This window comes from Falco naumanni, chromosome 11 (genome assembly GCF_017639655.2).
Source record: "Falco naumanni isolate bFalNau1 chromosome 11, bFalNau1.pat, whole genome shotgun sequence".
NCBI classification, from domain to species: Eukaryota; Metazoa; Chordata; class Aves; order Falconiformes; family Falconidae; genus Falco; species Falco naumanni.
The window spans coordinates 1,199,629-1,215,000 of record NC_054064.1 but is presented as its reverse complement, the minus strand read 5'-3'; the positions used below and the strand labels follow the sequence as shown (position 1 = coordinate 1,215,000).

General features: G+C 38.0%; 1 protein-coding gene across 9 annotated transcripts in view; it reads left to right on the top strand.

Moving 5' to 3' along the window:
- NEK7 (NIMA related kinase 7) overlaps positions 1–15,372 on the top strand; it is a 75,557-nt gene that overhangs the window by 21,026 nt on the left and 39,159 nt on the right. For all 9 annotated transcript variants that reach the window (XR_005830086.1, XR_005830082.1, XR_005830083.1 and 6 more), the window contains exons 4-5: positions 9,364–9,426; positions 9,931–10,041. Coding sequence is in view for 4 of the 9 variants with exons in the window: in XM_040610103.1 (XP_040466037.1) it covers positions 9,364–9,426; positions 9,931–10,041 (174 nt within the window). In the remaining 5 variants the exon portion in view is untranslated. The remainder of the gene's footprint in view (positions 1–9,363; positions 9,427–9,930; positions 10,042–15,372) is intronic.

Here is a 15,372-nt window from a genome sequence, read left to right as displayed (position 1 = left end):
AATCATATAAGGTGTATATGTAATCAAACTTTCAATAATGGAAAGGAATTAGTGTATCAAAAGACTGAAAATTGCCTGCAACAAATACAAACCAAAACTGCGCTTGAATCTATTGCTCAGTGTTCCCTTCAGATTTCAGCATACAACTGAAGTTCATACTGCCATGTTCATGGATAATATATCTATGTGGGGGACCCTATATAGTAATTAAATGCAAGTACGCTGTAGAATTAATGAATGTCATTGATCTAAATATTTTCTTGAGGACCCTGAACATTTCCTAAGATTTACAGCTTAATGAGTAGGGAAACAGCAGTTCTGTCACAGGAGATGGAAGAGCAGTAGGCTGGCTGAGCTACTATGGTGAAGAAACATTAAGCCCTTGTAAATCTCAGCATAAGAAATGGACTGATTATTTGTTCAGATATTTTGTCTTTGCAGTTAGCAATTTTAAAAATACTTAAACCAAAAGTGGCAGTTTACATGAGAAACCCATGCTTTTTCGTTGTCACGCTGGCAGAAGGCAGTTTAAGCTAAGCCTCTATCCAGTATTATTTCCATTCTTTTTTTTTTTTTTTTTTTGGAGCTGCTCAGAGATGACTGTTGTAAGACTATGACCCTCTAAAAATTCTCTACTGGATTTACTTTGAAAGTTCCATTACAATGTGTTTAGTTTTGAAATCAAAACTGAAATTTTCATATAAGTTCTTATCTCTTCAGATACGTTTAGTGTATTACTTGGAGTACTACCATCAATTCTGAAGGTTTTTTTTGTTACCCTTACATGTTTCAAAACACGTTAGATTTTGTAGACTCTTTTCTAGTGTTTCTGGATTTTAATAATTTTCTTTTTTCTGTGCTAATGCATGCACTGTAAATTTCTCTGTCATATCTTGACTTGTTGTTCCATATCTTTGATTTCCTGTGATCTGCAGCACCAGGAGGCAGGACTGGTCCTGGCAGTCATAAAAAGAGACTTGGTTCCCCCTTCTGGGAAAACTGCCAGATATATATTACTTCAAAAGCTGAAATATATTGTAAGAACTTTGATCAACAGTCTTAAAACATTAGGCTAATTCTTCCTTCTTTTTCAGTGTGTGAGAAACCAAAAAGGTCAAATGTGACTTGAAATACATGTCAATTAAGGTGGATGTGGAATGCCTGGGTACTTGAAGAAAGTCATAAAGTCCAGCCTTTCACTGTTAACTATGAAATTTTTATAACTGTGTTTGCATTAAGACTTACAGAGGCATTATAGCGTGTGTACTCTTAACAGTATTTCAAAAGTCAGTATGTATAGCTGTATTCTCACATCAGATTTCCCAAGTTGACATAAGATTTTTTCAACTCATGAAGATGACATGCTGTCCATCTATGGTTGATAGTTGCTATAGCAGAAAAGCTTTTGTGTTTGATTTTTATTTAATCATTTAGTAAATTTCTAAGAATATACTTGGTGGTTGGTAGGAAATAGGGTTAAAGAGTTGTGCCTCTCCTGAATGGCTTTATCCTGATAATGTTCCAGTTGTCCCAAAGTATTCAACATATGCTGTTGGTTTTCTGTTGAATTTTATTGCATAGTGCACGTCAGGAGGGCTTATGTTCTGTGAACTGTAAAATCACGTTCCATATGAAGGCTGGATGTATGTAGAAGATGATTGTCTGAATGGGAAAGGAGGTTTGGTTAACCTGTAAGGGAAAACAATTCCAAAGCATACAATGAAATGTTAACTGGATTTCAAAAGGCTTGTGGCAGCACTGAGTGTTCATTTGGCACAGCTGTTTTGGTTTGCATAGTTGATGTCTAAAGCTGTTGCATTTGGGCAGAAGACCATCTTAATTGTTACTGTGCTTCTGTGACCTTCCCTAAGATTCTGTAGAAATATTTTTGTTTGATATGGTCACAAAACTTAATTTCAGTATAAAATTTGTTTTCATAGATACCTTGTGGTGAGAAGTGATTGCTTTTTCAGAGGAGCTCTTGTGGGTCTGCTCTATGATGGTGCATATTTTGCTTGTAATGTCAGTCATGTTTTATTCAAATTAAAATACTGCCTTTTTTTCTGATGCCTCATTAATGGAAGCTCAGCATGGACAAAATAGGAGGTATGCTGCTCTTTGTCATGAGGAAGAGGCTCTATTCTCTCTGTTTTAGACCTGTGCATGGATACTGCTTTCCACATTTCCACACTGAGACAGTGTCTCTAAATGCTGTACGTTGCATTAAATACCGTAACTAACATCTGCACTTTCTTCTACTTTCCTATTTTCATCTCGCATCTTTCATTCTTGTCTCACATCTTGACTACTTCATGCCTTCCTCTCTGATCGTGCAAGTGGTGTCAGTTCCACCCCCTCCCCATTTCATTTTCCTGGCTGGATTGGGTGTGTAGCTGTTCTCTTTATGTGTATTTGATCAGGGGCTCCACATGTTTGCCTCTACCTTCAAGGGCTGATGTGACTTAGAATTCTTCAGTTGTCCTCTCTTTAAGAGTTACTGAATCTCAGGCCATTTTTGGTTCCAAAAGGATTGCCAGTTTTGAGTTCTTATGAAGCTTTCCAACAAGAATGTTTATTTTCTGCTATTAAAATTTTATTTGGCTGAAATATGTACAATATTGATAAATCTTACATTAAAGTGTACAAAATGTATGTTTGTGGAAGTAAATGTGAGCAGAAGCAAGTGGCAGTAAGATGCTCTAGGAGAAAGGACAAGCAGATGGTGACAGAAACCACTCTTTCTGATTTCATAGTTGCTGTTGAGTCCAGATGACATGATGAAGTAATATTCCTGTTTTGATTTCCAGTAGGATATGTAGCAGAGTGAAAACTGTTTAATTTGCAGTTTCTTTCTAGTAATTTCACCAGCAGTAATTTAACCAATTTCTTGTTGTACCCTTTGTGCTTCATCCTCCATGTGTGATTTGCTGCCTTGTAATGAAGGCAATGTTCTCCTTTTTTTTTTTTCTCCCATCGAACTCTGTTTCTAAACTATGCTGTTGAAATATTACCTAAATAAAACCAGAATTAAACCCCAAATATTCATTACTTTTGTTAATGTCTAAACTACACTTTGAGTCAAAGAAATAGCAGGCAAGACCAGCCACAGATAAACTATGAACAGAGCAGTGTAAGTCTGAAGAGCTTCAATATCAGTTTCTTAACATGTGTTAAGTGTGAGGTCCAAACTATACTGAAAGGTGGTGCCTGAGGAAGAAGCCGCATGTCTGCTACTGGCACCCTCGGTAACCCTTGCAACAGAATCATCCCCACCAGGTACCCTGGGGTATGGCATGGTGTTCAGAGCAATGAGCGCTCCAGTGGTAACTGGCAAGGGGAAGTAAGCAGCTGCTAGAGACTGGAACAAATGCTCAGAAAACATCCTTAAAGAGCAAAAGAGTAAAGTCTGAAGTCAGCAATTGCAAGGCTGTATGAGTTCACTTGCTGTTTTTTCAAAACTGAAATCATTATGTGAAACTGCATATTTCAACAAATTTCCAGATTCATTAAGTTTCTGCCTTATGTTGTTCCACCTTTCCTTCCCTTTCATTCTAAAATTGGAGACCCCTGTGTTAGAGATTCAGACAATGAATCCTTTTATCTAGCACTTACATTCATTATTCATTGTGCATTGTCAGTGGATTGCTACATCAGGCCTGAATTAGAGATAATTAATCTTAGGAAAGCACTTCTAATTTCACACTTTATGAAGGACTGTTGTCTCAGCACAGCAGTTCCTGGTGGCAAAATACTCTAATGCTTGTTGTTGCTCTTTGGTATACTCTCTCTTGATGTGCATACAAGTCTTCATTTTGCTTACTTCTGGGTAGTTTTACAGCAGTCATGCTTGTGTTTTGCTTTGGAAATAACTTTTTGATATTTTTATTTTATGCAGAATTTCGAACAGAAGTTGGGTAAATTGTTCTTTAAATGGTGAGGTTAGAAAGACCTTTATCCTTTTCAAAACTCAAGAAGAAAATTTGGAACAGTGATGGACTTACCAGCAAGAAGAATCAAGTAGATTCCCAGCTCAGCATGTTACTTCAGACGATGTGCTAAATTGGTAGCTGGTAATTGATCAGATAGAGTCTGCACTTAGAACCCAAGGCCTGATGTTTTCCATCTGGTGGTTAATTTGTTTCTAAACCATCTTATTATGCAGGTAGTTTTCTAGGAGCTCTACTTGCACGTGTGAGCATGCATGTAAGAACTTCACTCGGGAAGTTGATCTCATGTATTGCAACCTCTTTGTTTAGTTTACACGTCTGCATAGGGAACAGTTCCTGCTCTGTGGTTTACAATAGCTTAGAAACTATTCTAAAATTACTGGTATCTCTTGGCAGTACTTACAACTGGCATTTCTAGAATGCTGAAAGAATAAAACTATAATCTATGCTCATATGAAGGTACCGGAGAAGTGATTCGGTGCAAAGCTACCAGAGATCCCTTAGTTGCATAGCACATAGAGGGGAATATTTTGAAGTGAGTATCAGTGCATGCTTGTCCTTCTGCTTTTCCTTTGTATGCTCTTGTTTTAAGTAGGAAATGAAAAACTGAGGCCTAGAAATGGACTTTTTGTTTCACTTAGCATTTTTGCAAAGTGGAAAAAAAAATATGCTGAGGACTTTTAAAAAGCTGTCTTAAGTCTCTTCAGCTGTATTTGCGAACTAAGGTGTAGTGCTTACCGCACTGATATTTTTTTTTGATTACACTCTTCATGAAAACTGGCACATGATAAAAATATTTACTATAATTTTTTCTATTATTAGGTTTTTCACTGCAAACATAATTCCTTTGTAGAAATGTTGATCTCTTAGTCCTTGAAAATAGAAATTGGGGGAAAATAATTACAATTTTAAATAAGAGTATATTACACTGTGCAATTTGTGCTGACTAGAGAAACACACCTCCAACCTGAATTACCCTGTGATCCTGACCTCATAAATGGAGTCAAGAATTAGAATTTATTGTTAGTCTAATTAATGCCCTAGCAGTCTAATCAAAATGCAGCAGTTTTCAAGTGTTGGTATCACTGTAATTGGCTAACAATATAGTCTAATTACTACTAGTTTCCAATAATTGCTGTATGGAGCATCATCGGTGTCCTGAGCTCTGCTGGGAGGAGGATGCTGGTGGTGGCTTTATGTGAGATTTTGCTGGGTGTTTTCAAGTGGTCGGTTGCTAATGCTTTGTGTTGATCTGAAAGCTTACAGATGTTAATGGCTCTGGTTTTGTTACACCTGTATTGTATCTGCTATAATTTCCTTAAGACTGTAGTTGCACAAAGCTGAGTTGAATCTAAAAATGAGCTAGACAGAAGTCATTCAGCTGTAATGACTTCCTTATAGTTAAGTCACTCAGCTGCAAGGCGTGTGCTGCTACAGCTAAAGCCAAGCTCAAAAAAGTAAGTGCAGGAGAAGTCCAGACAAAAGGTTGGTATCCTTCAATAGCACGTCTGGGGCAGTCCTGGGCCTGTGCCCTGCTAATAACAAGGCAGTACTGCCTTCACAGTGGGATGAGTCAGTGTGCCACGCTTGGGGTAGAGAGCTGGGAAGGTAAGCTGACCTTTCAGGTTGGCTTGCTGAGTAACAGTAGCTGAAGATGGAATGAGTCTGTTTGCAAAGCTATAAGCTGTTACGGTTGTGATGGAAATACTGATATCACTTCATATTGTTACGTTAATGGCCAGGCTGCATTAACCACAAGGAAAGACCAGCTTCTGCTGCACCATCATCTGGTCTGCGACAGCTCCTGCAAAATAAGCCTTCCGAGTGCTGCCAGGTGCCACATCTAATTTTGACATGCACTTGGAAGGATGTTCTTAAGCTCTTAAAATCTTTCACTGCAGCTTGTATTTTTTGGAGTAAGATGTTCTTCAGTGTTGAGTCATCTTCTGGTGATGGAGCGTGGAGGTTCTTTCATTTTGTTTACAGTAGCCCCGTGTGTGAACTGACATGGGCTATTACAGTAGGAGCCTCTGATCTGAGCTGTAGCAGTTTGGCAAAATGGAAAGATCATCTCTTCAGAAAGAAAATCTCTGCAAACTGCTTGAATCTGGTATGATAGGGCAGAGGTTCTTCAGAGGCCATGGATTGAGTGTTGTTTTTTTTATTTTATTATTTTATTCTATTGTTTTGGGTTGTGGTTTTTTTTTTTTCCTAGCCTGATCGTTGGAAGAGGTTAGTGCCTGTGAAACTGAAATTCTGAATTTCTGGGAAAGTTATTTATAGACTTTTATGGTTAGGGCCAAAGTCTAATGGAGAACCTCAAGAGCAATATACAATAGATCTCCAGATTGTCTGTGTAAGGATTGTGTTTGTAAGGATCATCTTAAGACTCAGGTTTTTTGTCTTCCTTTCTTTTATTCAGGTGATGTTTGAAATACTCTGTTTAGCTGAAGCTGTGACAAATGTGCCACTCTTTTGCTACGCTTCTTACAGCAGTATGGGTAGTCATGTTTATAAAACTCAAGTCTGTCCTTTTGTGAGAACAGCTGCTTGGTTTAGTATACTCCAGGCTGTTTAATAACAAATTAGAATTGCTGGGAAGAGTAGCCGGAATACACAAACAAAAATTTGTCTTTCTTTCCTAGGCCTTGGTCCTAGATCTTTCACAGCTCTGAGCCTAGGGCTCACAAAATCTGCTTGTGCAGTGTGTAGGGAAGTGCTCCCTGTGCAGCCAAGGTAACGTGCCCTTTGGCAGGTTGGAACAGCCATTACCAGGTACAAACCACCCTGCTTTTTCATGCAATGAAATTCCTTTGAATCTTGAAATTGTACTTTGGATAATTTCTCCAAATGGTACCAGGAGACAATTTGTGTACAATTTTCTAAAATTCCTGCTGCAGCTTTGATTAGGTTCTCCAGTGTGTTTGGAGTTCTCTGTCTAATCTCTATGTCATAAGGAGTGTTCTTATCTCACGATTATTTAGAATTTAGCAAAGGTGTGAACTTCAAAACGCATCCCTGTACCTGTCCCTTTTTTTTCCCTGCTCCCCTGTACACACTTTCATTGATTGCTTATGGGAGAGGAGGTATAAAATTTTCCATTTGCTGGGCTACGGGGAAAGGCAGTTATGATCTTGTGCCTTCCCAGTACTTCCTCAGTTAATGTGCTCACTTTCATGTTTAGAACTTTCCTAAGTTTCCTAGAAAAAAAATCATTACAGGCTTTCATGACTGTGCCAAACACTAGGACTTTAGTCTATTGTCCAAAGGATTAAAGAGCAGTGTTTTTTCATTCAGAGCTGAGATCTGTAACAGATGCTATTTCTTGTCCTTCTCCAAGTTCCCACCCTTAATTCATAAAGTACCTTTTCTGTCTTTTTCATCAGTGTTATTTACCTTCTTGTACCTGTAATTTCATATATAGTACTAACTCTTTTCTTCTACTACATCTGAAATTGCTTTATTTCTTAGTGTTAGTGTTCCTTTATTGTGACTTACCCTGCTGTGTTTCTATTAAGCCCCCCCCCCAATCTCCTTCTTGAACAATTGCTTCCCATCATCCTGGTGTTAATATACAAGTAGTTGTGAATTGGTTTGTTCCCTTTCTTTCTTGGTAACTAGTTCTGTTTTCTTCTTTTGTTTCCTCCTCTCCTTTTTCTTCTTACTATCTAGGAGTCAGGCATTTGAGTTCTTGACGTAGACCTGTTTTTTTTGTCAAGAAGTGAATCTTGTATCCACTCCAGGCTGTTTTTTCTTATGCCAGCTCTGAAGACAGAAGGTTGGGTGTCTGAAGGGAAGCAGTGGCTAGTCAAGGGCATGTTTGCTCTATGCATGAAGACTTTGCCTTTCAGTTGGTTAAAGGAATGACAAACTTACTTTGCATAGTGGCATACAAAGTGAAGATGTGGTTTAGCTGGTCATATGTGGACTTACTGATTTGTCTGAACTTCTTTGAGTAAAGACTGTGATTCACATGGACAGTTACACAGTCAGTATAAGAGATGACCTCTCTGCAGACATTCAGTACTCTAAATTCTGTTAATCCTTATTTTTGTTTCTGGGGTTCTTGGCAAGATATGAAATGGAAGTGGTCAGCTGTTGAGCTTTTGATCTTTTTGAGCTGATGGAACCAGGTACCAGTGACTTTAACAGTACATAGCATCTTTTCCTGGAGACTATCCAGAAAGAAATAATTTACATTGAAAAGGTGTAACTGGGAAAGGTAGTATCATAAATGTTGTGGCAATTGCTAAACCTCATAGTGCATCTCTATTGCTCTTCTGGATAGCTCAAAATGTAATAGGCAGACCACACAGAAATTGATGAGGGTGTTTGTATGTATGGGGTGTGTGTTGTTTGTTTTTTTGTGGGTTTTTTTTTGGGGGGAGGGGGGGGGGAAGAGGTGGGGGATGGGGCAGGGGGTGAGATGTGGGGGGTGGTTTGTTTTTTTTTATTCAGAAAGTTATTTCAAATGAGAGAGAAAGGGTTCCTTGAAGTAACATTTTGGTCACTTCTAAGGGAAGTGGTTGGTGGCAGTGTATGGCGATGCACATTTGAGAAAGTGAAGTGAGGAAGGAACCCACCCAAAGGTGTTAAAAAAAGGGAGTGAAAATAGAACGATATTGGGTTAAATATAGATGTGTAAAACATGGACAAGGACTCTAATGGCTGGAAAAATTACTCCAAGCAAAAATTGAAATTAGGGGAGAGTAACGTGGTTAACTGGGGGAGATGCAAATGAGATAGATTGCAGAGTAATATGGAGCAGATGGGAGGTGGGGAAAAAAATGAAAAGCAGAGATGTCTGACTGTAAAAGGCTGTAAAAGTCAAGGTGACAGATGAGGGCTTAGAAAGAAGTGACTCCAGTAAACAAATTACGGAACCCAAATCCCTTCCTTGCTTAGTGGAGACAAGGAAATGGGGGGAGAGAACTGGAGGTGACAATGGAGTTTTGATCCTGAGATAGAGTAAAAGTGTATGCATTATTTAGAATAGAAAATGAAGACTGTAGCAAGAGACTAGGGAAAAAAGGTATTCTCAGTACTAGAAAGAATCAGTTTGTGATAATGGTGTAGCAGGAATGGGAGACGATGCTGAGATTTGGATTAAAACCAACTTGAAGGAAATGTGATGAATTATTGCTGCGTGTTTGAACAGATATGTGGAGATGGCGACTAAGTAATTGGAAAATTTGTACTTACAATGAACTTGTTTCCTACAAGGGGGCTAAAAGAATCGATATAGCAGCGAATCTGTACATTAAATCAGAGCATTAAGAATATTAGGAATATGTCTTACTGTAGTGTTACATCTTGCCATGAAGTGCATAACTCGGGTAGCTTTATGCTATGAAATAATGATCACTCAATTTGCTGTATTTTTATCACTTAAAAATGTCTTATCTCTTGTCCATAGATATTTGATTTAATGGATGCCAAAGCCCGTGCTGACTGCATCAAAGAAATAGATCTTCTTAAGGTAAAAGACTTGTTTAAAAGGTGTGCAGCCATCATCAAAGTATATTAAGTTCTTCATAGGTATACTGGAGGTGACCACTGTTTTATCTGTAAAGGAGTTTTTTAATCTTTATTGCTTATAAAATTAGTGTTGAGAAGTAAATCCTATGGAAGAATAGGTAACTCTTCAAGTAGAAGTTCTGCTAAAAGTACACAGTATTTTAAACTGTGTACTCTGTACAGTAAAATACTGATTTCAGAAATTGACTTTGCTGTTTCAGGTAACAGTTTAGTGTGCTATTGCATAGATACATTGAAGCAAAATTCCTCTAAAATTGCAACTTAAATCATCATGTTCTTGCAATATATTTCTTATAAATGCTGCTGGTAAGCATATACTTTTTGTATCATACTGAAATAGGTTGTAGGGGTTGTTTTGTTTGCCTAAGTAATAATGTTTCATTTGTTAGTCTTAAAAGATCAGACACTTTACACTAAAATGTGCATTATTATTCTGCTTCCTTAGCAACTGAATCATCCCAATGTAATTAAATACTATGCCTCATTCATCGAAGACAATGAACTGAACATAGTGTTGGAATTAGCAGATGCTGGAGATCTCTCTAGAATGATAAAGGTACGAGTTAACTTTTAAAAAAAAATTAAAAGCTTGTAACATTCAACTTCTTTAGCTTTGCATTCTGCATGAAATGCAGTGAAAATGTCAGGAACTGTGAAGTGGAGTGTTTAGACTGATTTTTAAAATGTATGTCCAATATTGATGCTTATGTAAGTATTTTTAACATTGTTGTCCAGAAAGTAAGTGCAGTGGGGACATAAATAGACTGAAATTATGTTAGTGCTGGAGAGAAGAAAAAAAACTGAAGGAAAGCACTGCCACCACCATTTAGAACAATACATTTTGACAGCATTCCTGATTCTTGGCACAGTTGTGTTTTGTGTTCTAATATTCTGTATTATCTCTCTATATATATCTATCTCTATATTCTATGTTAACTATAATAGTGAAAGTAGAGGAGGGCTGGTGTCAAGGCAGAAGTTGTTTCTTCTAGGTCTTGGTCTTGAGCTTTAACTGCTGACCAATTTAGCAAACAAAATAGTGGTTAAAATGGAAATAACTACATTATTTTATATGTTTAGTTAAATTTTTCTTTATCTTGAGACTAACAAATATTCTGGAAAAATATTTCATATTTGACTGAAATCAGATGCAGTGAAATTAATGATATGTGGTGGTGCATTGCGGGTTAATTGCTTGCTTTTGTAATCTTTAAATGCCTGTTCTTCAGCTAATCAGAAAAATTTGTCCGAGACCGTTGGCCAATATAAGCTTTCTATTCTGCTACTTCCCCTCTTTCCCTACCCTTTCTTCCACTGGCTCTTGATTTTAGTATGTTTCTTTGGTGTGCTTTCTTGTGTGCACACCAACGTTATTGTTGTCAACACAACGGAGAAAATAGTGCCAGCCAATTAGCATTTGCTCAGCAATAGCTGGGCACAAAGTGGAGTTCTGCTGTTTTGCTTAGGACCTACATGAATAGAGAATCTTAATTTCTTTATTAATGACTCTCATACTGAATTTTTTTTTTTTTTAGCTTTTGAAGAATATTCCCCTCTAGAGTTACAATTGTAAGGTAGGACAGTCAAAATCTGGTTCTAAACAGGTTGACAGGGTTCTGTTAATAGTTGTATCCAAATCTGATTTTTTTCTTCCATCTTACGAATTACTAGTTCCGTGGGCTTACATTTCATGAAACATAAAGGAAGGTTTGTCTTTTCTTTTGAATGTTCAGTTTTGACACAACAGTTATTAATATGAGTACTTGGTGACAGATTGCCTCATGGCATGTCTGGTCTTATGACCCATTGAAGCTTTTTCTTTTGCCTTTCTTTTTTTTTTTTTTTTTTCTTATTTTAAAATAATTTTAAATCCAGCATGTTAATAATGGCTTCTTCAGTAAAGTTGGCCTCATTACACCTTGTCCAAGTTGGTGGGTATTTCTTACAGGCACGATCTTCGAGGCACTTTGTGATTGTGCTCTTAACTCAGGGATCACATTTAATGTAGCAAACTTAGATTGCTGTTTGATGTTAATGACAGCCTATCAGGCTATTATTAAATATGTATGAGGTGTCACAATGCACTCCGTCTTCATGCTGCTGGTGGAGGATATGATTTGGTAGACTACTTAGTATGAGTTTAAATGTGGGGTGCATCAGTTATATAGCATCTTCTAAAAGAAGTATTTTAAAAATTGCCTGAAAAATAAATGATATGTAATGGTATGGGAAATTCCTAGCAGGACAGCTGCCTGTTACACCACTGGGGCAAGTAACTGTGTTATTAAACCAAACAAATCATGCTCTGGTTTCCAGCGTTCTTGCTAGAATGCTCTTCTAAGTTTGCTGGAAAATGTTGCGGCACCCCCAGAAGAGTGTTTGGGTACCAGTCTGCTTGTGTGATTTATAGAAAGGATCAAGCATGTTTTTTGAAACTGTAAATGACCACAGCTTGAATGACACTGAAACCAGTGTTAATGTGAGGGAAAACGACTTAACTCATTTACTGGGGTGTTTGTTAGGACGTTATTGGCACATCAGAGAATACTTACAAAGCTGCTGTGCCTTACATGGCACCTTAATGAATTCTTTAGTTCCTCCCTCAATGAACCCCATCCTTGCTGCCCAGCTTTTACACCATCCCTCTTGTTACCTGTGAATAATACTCTCTTTGTCCCCATTGAGTAGACAACTGAGGAGAATCACTTTGTGTGTTCATATGGATTCTAATAGAGTTCATAGAATCTGCTGTATGACAAAAAAAAAAAAAAAAAAGAGCTCTGCATTGGCGTTTACAAATCACATAATGAAGTGAGTGGCATCTCATGTGTTCTCTCTGTCTGTTTATGTATGTACATACAGACATTTAATCCACTTCACCCTAATTATTTTTAATTACCTCTGTCACAGGGAGATTTTTCAGTACATCAGCATACATTTTCAAAAGTAGGAGGAACCAAAATTGAAGCTTTCTTATCTTACAGCTTTTAATGGCCTGGTAGAATTCTGAGATGCCGTGTGTCAGTAATACTGAGAGCCAGACGTTATCGGGAAGGGGGAAATACTTGCATTTGACTCTACAGTTAGTTTTGCCCTAGAATATGTACCTCAGTACTGTGCAGCCCCTGTGTAGGGGTGGTGAAAGAAGGAAAAAATTGCGATTTTTCTGCCTCTGTGCATTAGGCTGCTGGATACTATTACATCAAAGATTTTTACAAGGAAGTTTTTAGTAACTATTGTGCTAGTTCCCAGTTGCTCATAGTCTGCTGTTCTTATCGGTGGTCTGTAGTATGGAAACATGGTGATAGTATATGGCTACTAAGGTTAAGGGTAGTTCATGATGACTCCTGTTGTTACCTTGTAATACCACCTCGCTTTGCAATAGAAAGATATGTTGTAGAGCAGGTTTGAGCCTTGGTCTCTTTTCCTATTCGTCATGGTTCTCCACCACCACAGACAGCGACAGGGTGAAAATTGTTCTGTGGGCATTTTTAGTTTGGGATTTTTTTTTTCTTTAAAAAAAAAAGCAACAATTGATATATTGGATAAAGAAAATGCCCTAAAAATGAAGAAGAATCTACTAAGTGCATTAGAAACTAGTAATTGCATTAATCAAGAAAATACTATAATTATTTATTATATAAATAAATATAAACTGTATAAATAATAATAATGATTCAGTAAAAAGAACTAGATAGTAAAGTCTGTGCTGAAGATGTTGAAACAAGAGAATTTGAACTATCTTGCAAAATAATTAGCATATTTAAGATTAAAATAAATTTTAGTTTTGATAACATTTCCTTTAAGTCATGAATAAACTTCTTGGGTCTGTTGCATTTCTGCAGATATTTTTAGTTTTTCTGGCAAATAATCCTAACATACCACAAAAAAAAAAAAAAGGCGAACTTTAAACTGAATATGTAATACAGATCTTAAGGAAGTTGTCAGTGTTTTGGGAACAAGCATGAAAGCTTTCATCTAAAAAGTTGAAAATATGTTTGCAGCTTTCTCAAGGTAGATGGAAAAAAATTGTATTCTACAAGATGTTACCTAGATGTTGTCCCGCAAGCAGATTAATTCCTGTTGTGCAGTGCCAATCCACACACCAGGTTGGGATATTCCTTATTCCTTTGCACAGAGCAGGGAGCTAGGCAGTAAGGCACAAATGCCTAGCTCCCCGTCCGTCAACACTTTCATGCCATTTATAGTTTAGCATACAAAGACGTCAGCCTTCGTTGGTTACAAGTTACCCAGCTCCTTCATTGCTTAGTACTCTTTCCCCATTCGTGAAATAATTCTCTTGCTTCTCATGTTAATTAGTTCACATGCTCAATCTCAACTTCTTTTGGGTCTGGGGGATTTAATGAGTCATTGGTTGCGGTCTCCCCCTGCTGGAATTACCTTTAGCTGTCCCCTAGTTTTGCTGAGCTCATTCCTTACGGTGAACTTCCAGTCAGCTCCTTCATCCCATGGAGGTGCATCCTTTCTGAAGTTCCTCTCCTGAACGAAAGGATTTGCTGGTGCTTAACGAAGTGCTCAGCAGGACATGCAGAGTGCTGGTTAAGGGTTAATTCAGGTTCCAACTCATAGCTCCAACTGTGTCAAAGTCAAACTGCCAATAACATGTTCAATTCCATCAACCACCTGGTATCACAGGCACTTCATCCACCTTTCAGAGAACATTTTTTTCTTGTGTATTTTTTTTTAACTTTAAATTGAAACCCCCGCAAACATACTATAATTAGCTAGGTAAAGTAAGACAAATATTTTAAAACTTCGCATCAGTATGAAGTTCATATTGGTATCTTAGGTTTCTGCAGTTAGGAACAATGAATTCTTTGTACTTAAACATACTGGGGTTTTATAGGACACTCAAAATACAGGGATATCACTTTCCAAGGAACTGATGCATATCTAAATTGCTCATTCCTGGAGCTCTGTTTAGACTTGTTTGAAATATCATTGATTATCATTCTGATGTTTCACCAGTGGTGGATATTTTGGTCTTCACTGTGTGAAATTGCATCAGGCAATTTCTTCTCTCCACATGGTCTGGGCTGCAGACCCTCTGTCTTCTCCCCATGCCAAAATAGCAGTGAGTGTTTTTTGGAATGTCTTTGCAGTGCTCCAGGGTTCACTGCCTCGCCTGTGCTGCATTATGGGACAGCTTGCTCCTTTTTCAAGGGCTTTAAAAGTGGAAGCGTTTTTAGCTTCAGTCATTGGCAGCTTTGCCAGCCCAGAATGCTGCTCCTGCCTCTGTGAAGCACGCCTGCATTGCAGAACCCGTGTGACTGCAGCCCGGGTGTGTTACAGTGTGAGGAGGCTGCAGGGTGAGATGACAGCCTATAGACTTGCTGTAATAGCAGCAGACCTAGAAGGGACAGAGGGGCACAGGGTAGTTATTACAGTGAGCCTTATCTTAAGTGTTCAGTGGTGGCTGTCATCAGTCTGAACTGGGGTGGTGATCAAGCGCAGGTCAAACTTCTGCGTGAGCTGCTTTTATGGCCTTGGTGCATCTTGCCCCACTGTTGTTGCAGCGTGGCAGCGCTGAGGGGGCACGTACTGCTACAGAAGCCATTTACCTTTTTCTGTCTGGAAACTAGCTGCCTGGATTGCTGGACGGCTAGTAGCCCGTGGTTAACTGTCCTCACTGCAGTGAAGCTAGTTACATTGCTAAGAATGGAAACCTGTCACTTGTTTTTTCAAACTGTTTTCTGGTGGATTGCTGTCCTGGGAATGTGCTAGAAATAGAGATGGTTTTGCAGAAAGTGGCATTATTTGATTAATATTGACAGCACACGTTAGCTATAGTTTAACTTTTGTTTATTTGCAAGAGTGATTTTTTTCTTTTGCTGTGATAATTGAAAGATTTGTTGGGAGCATGAAT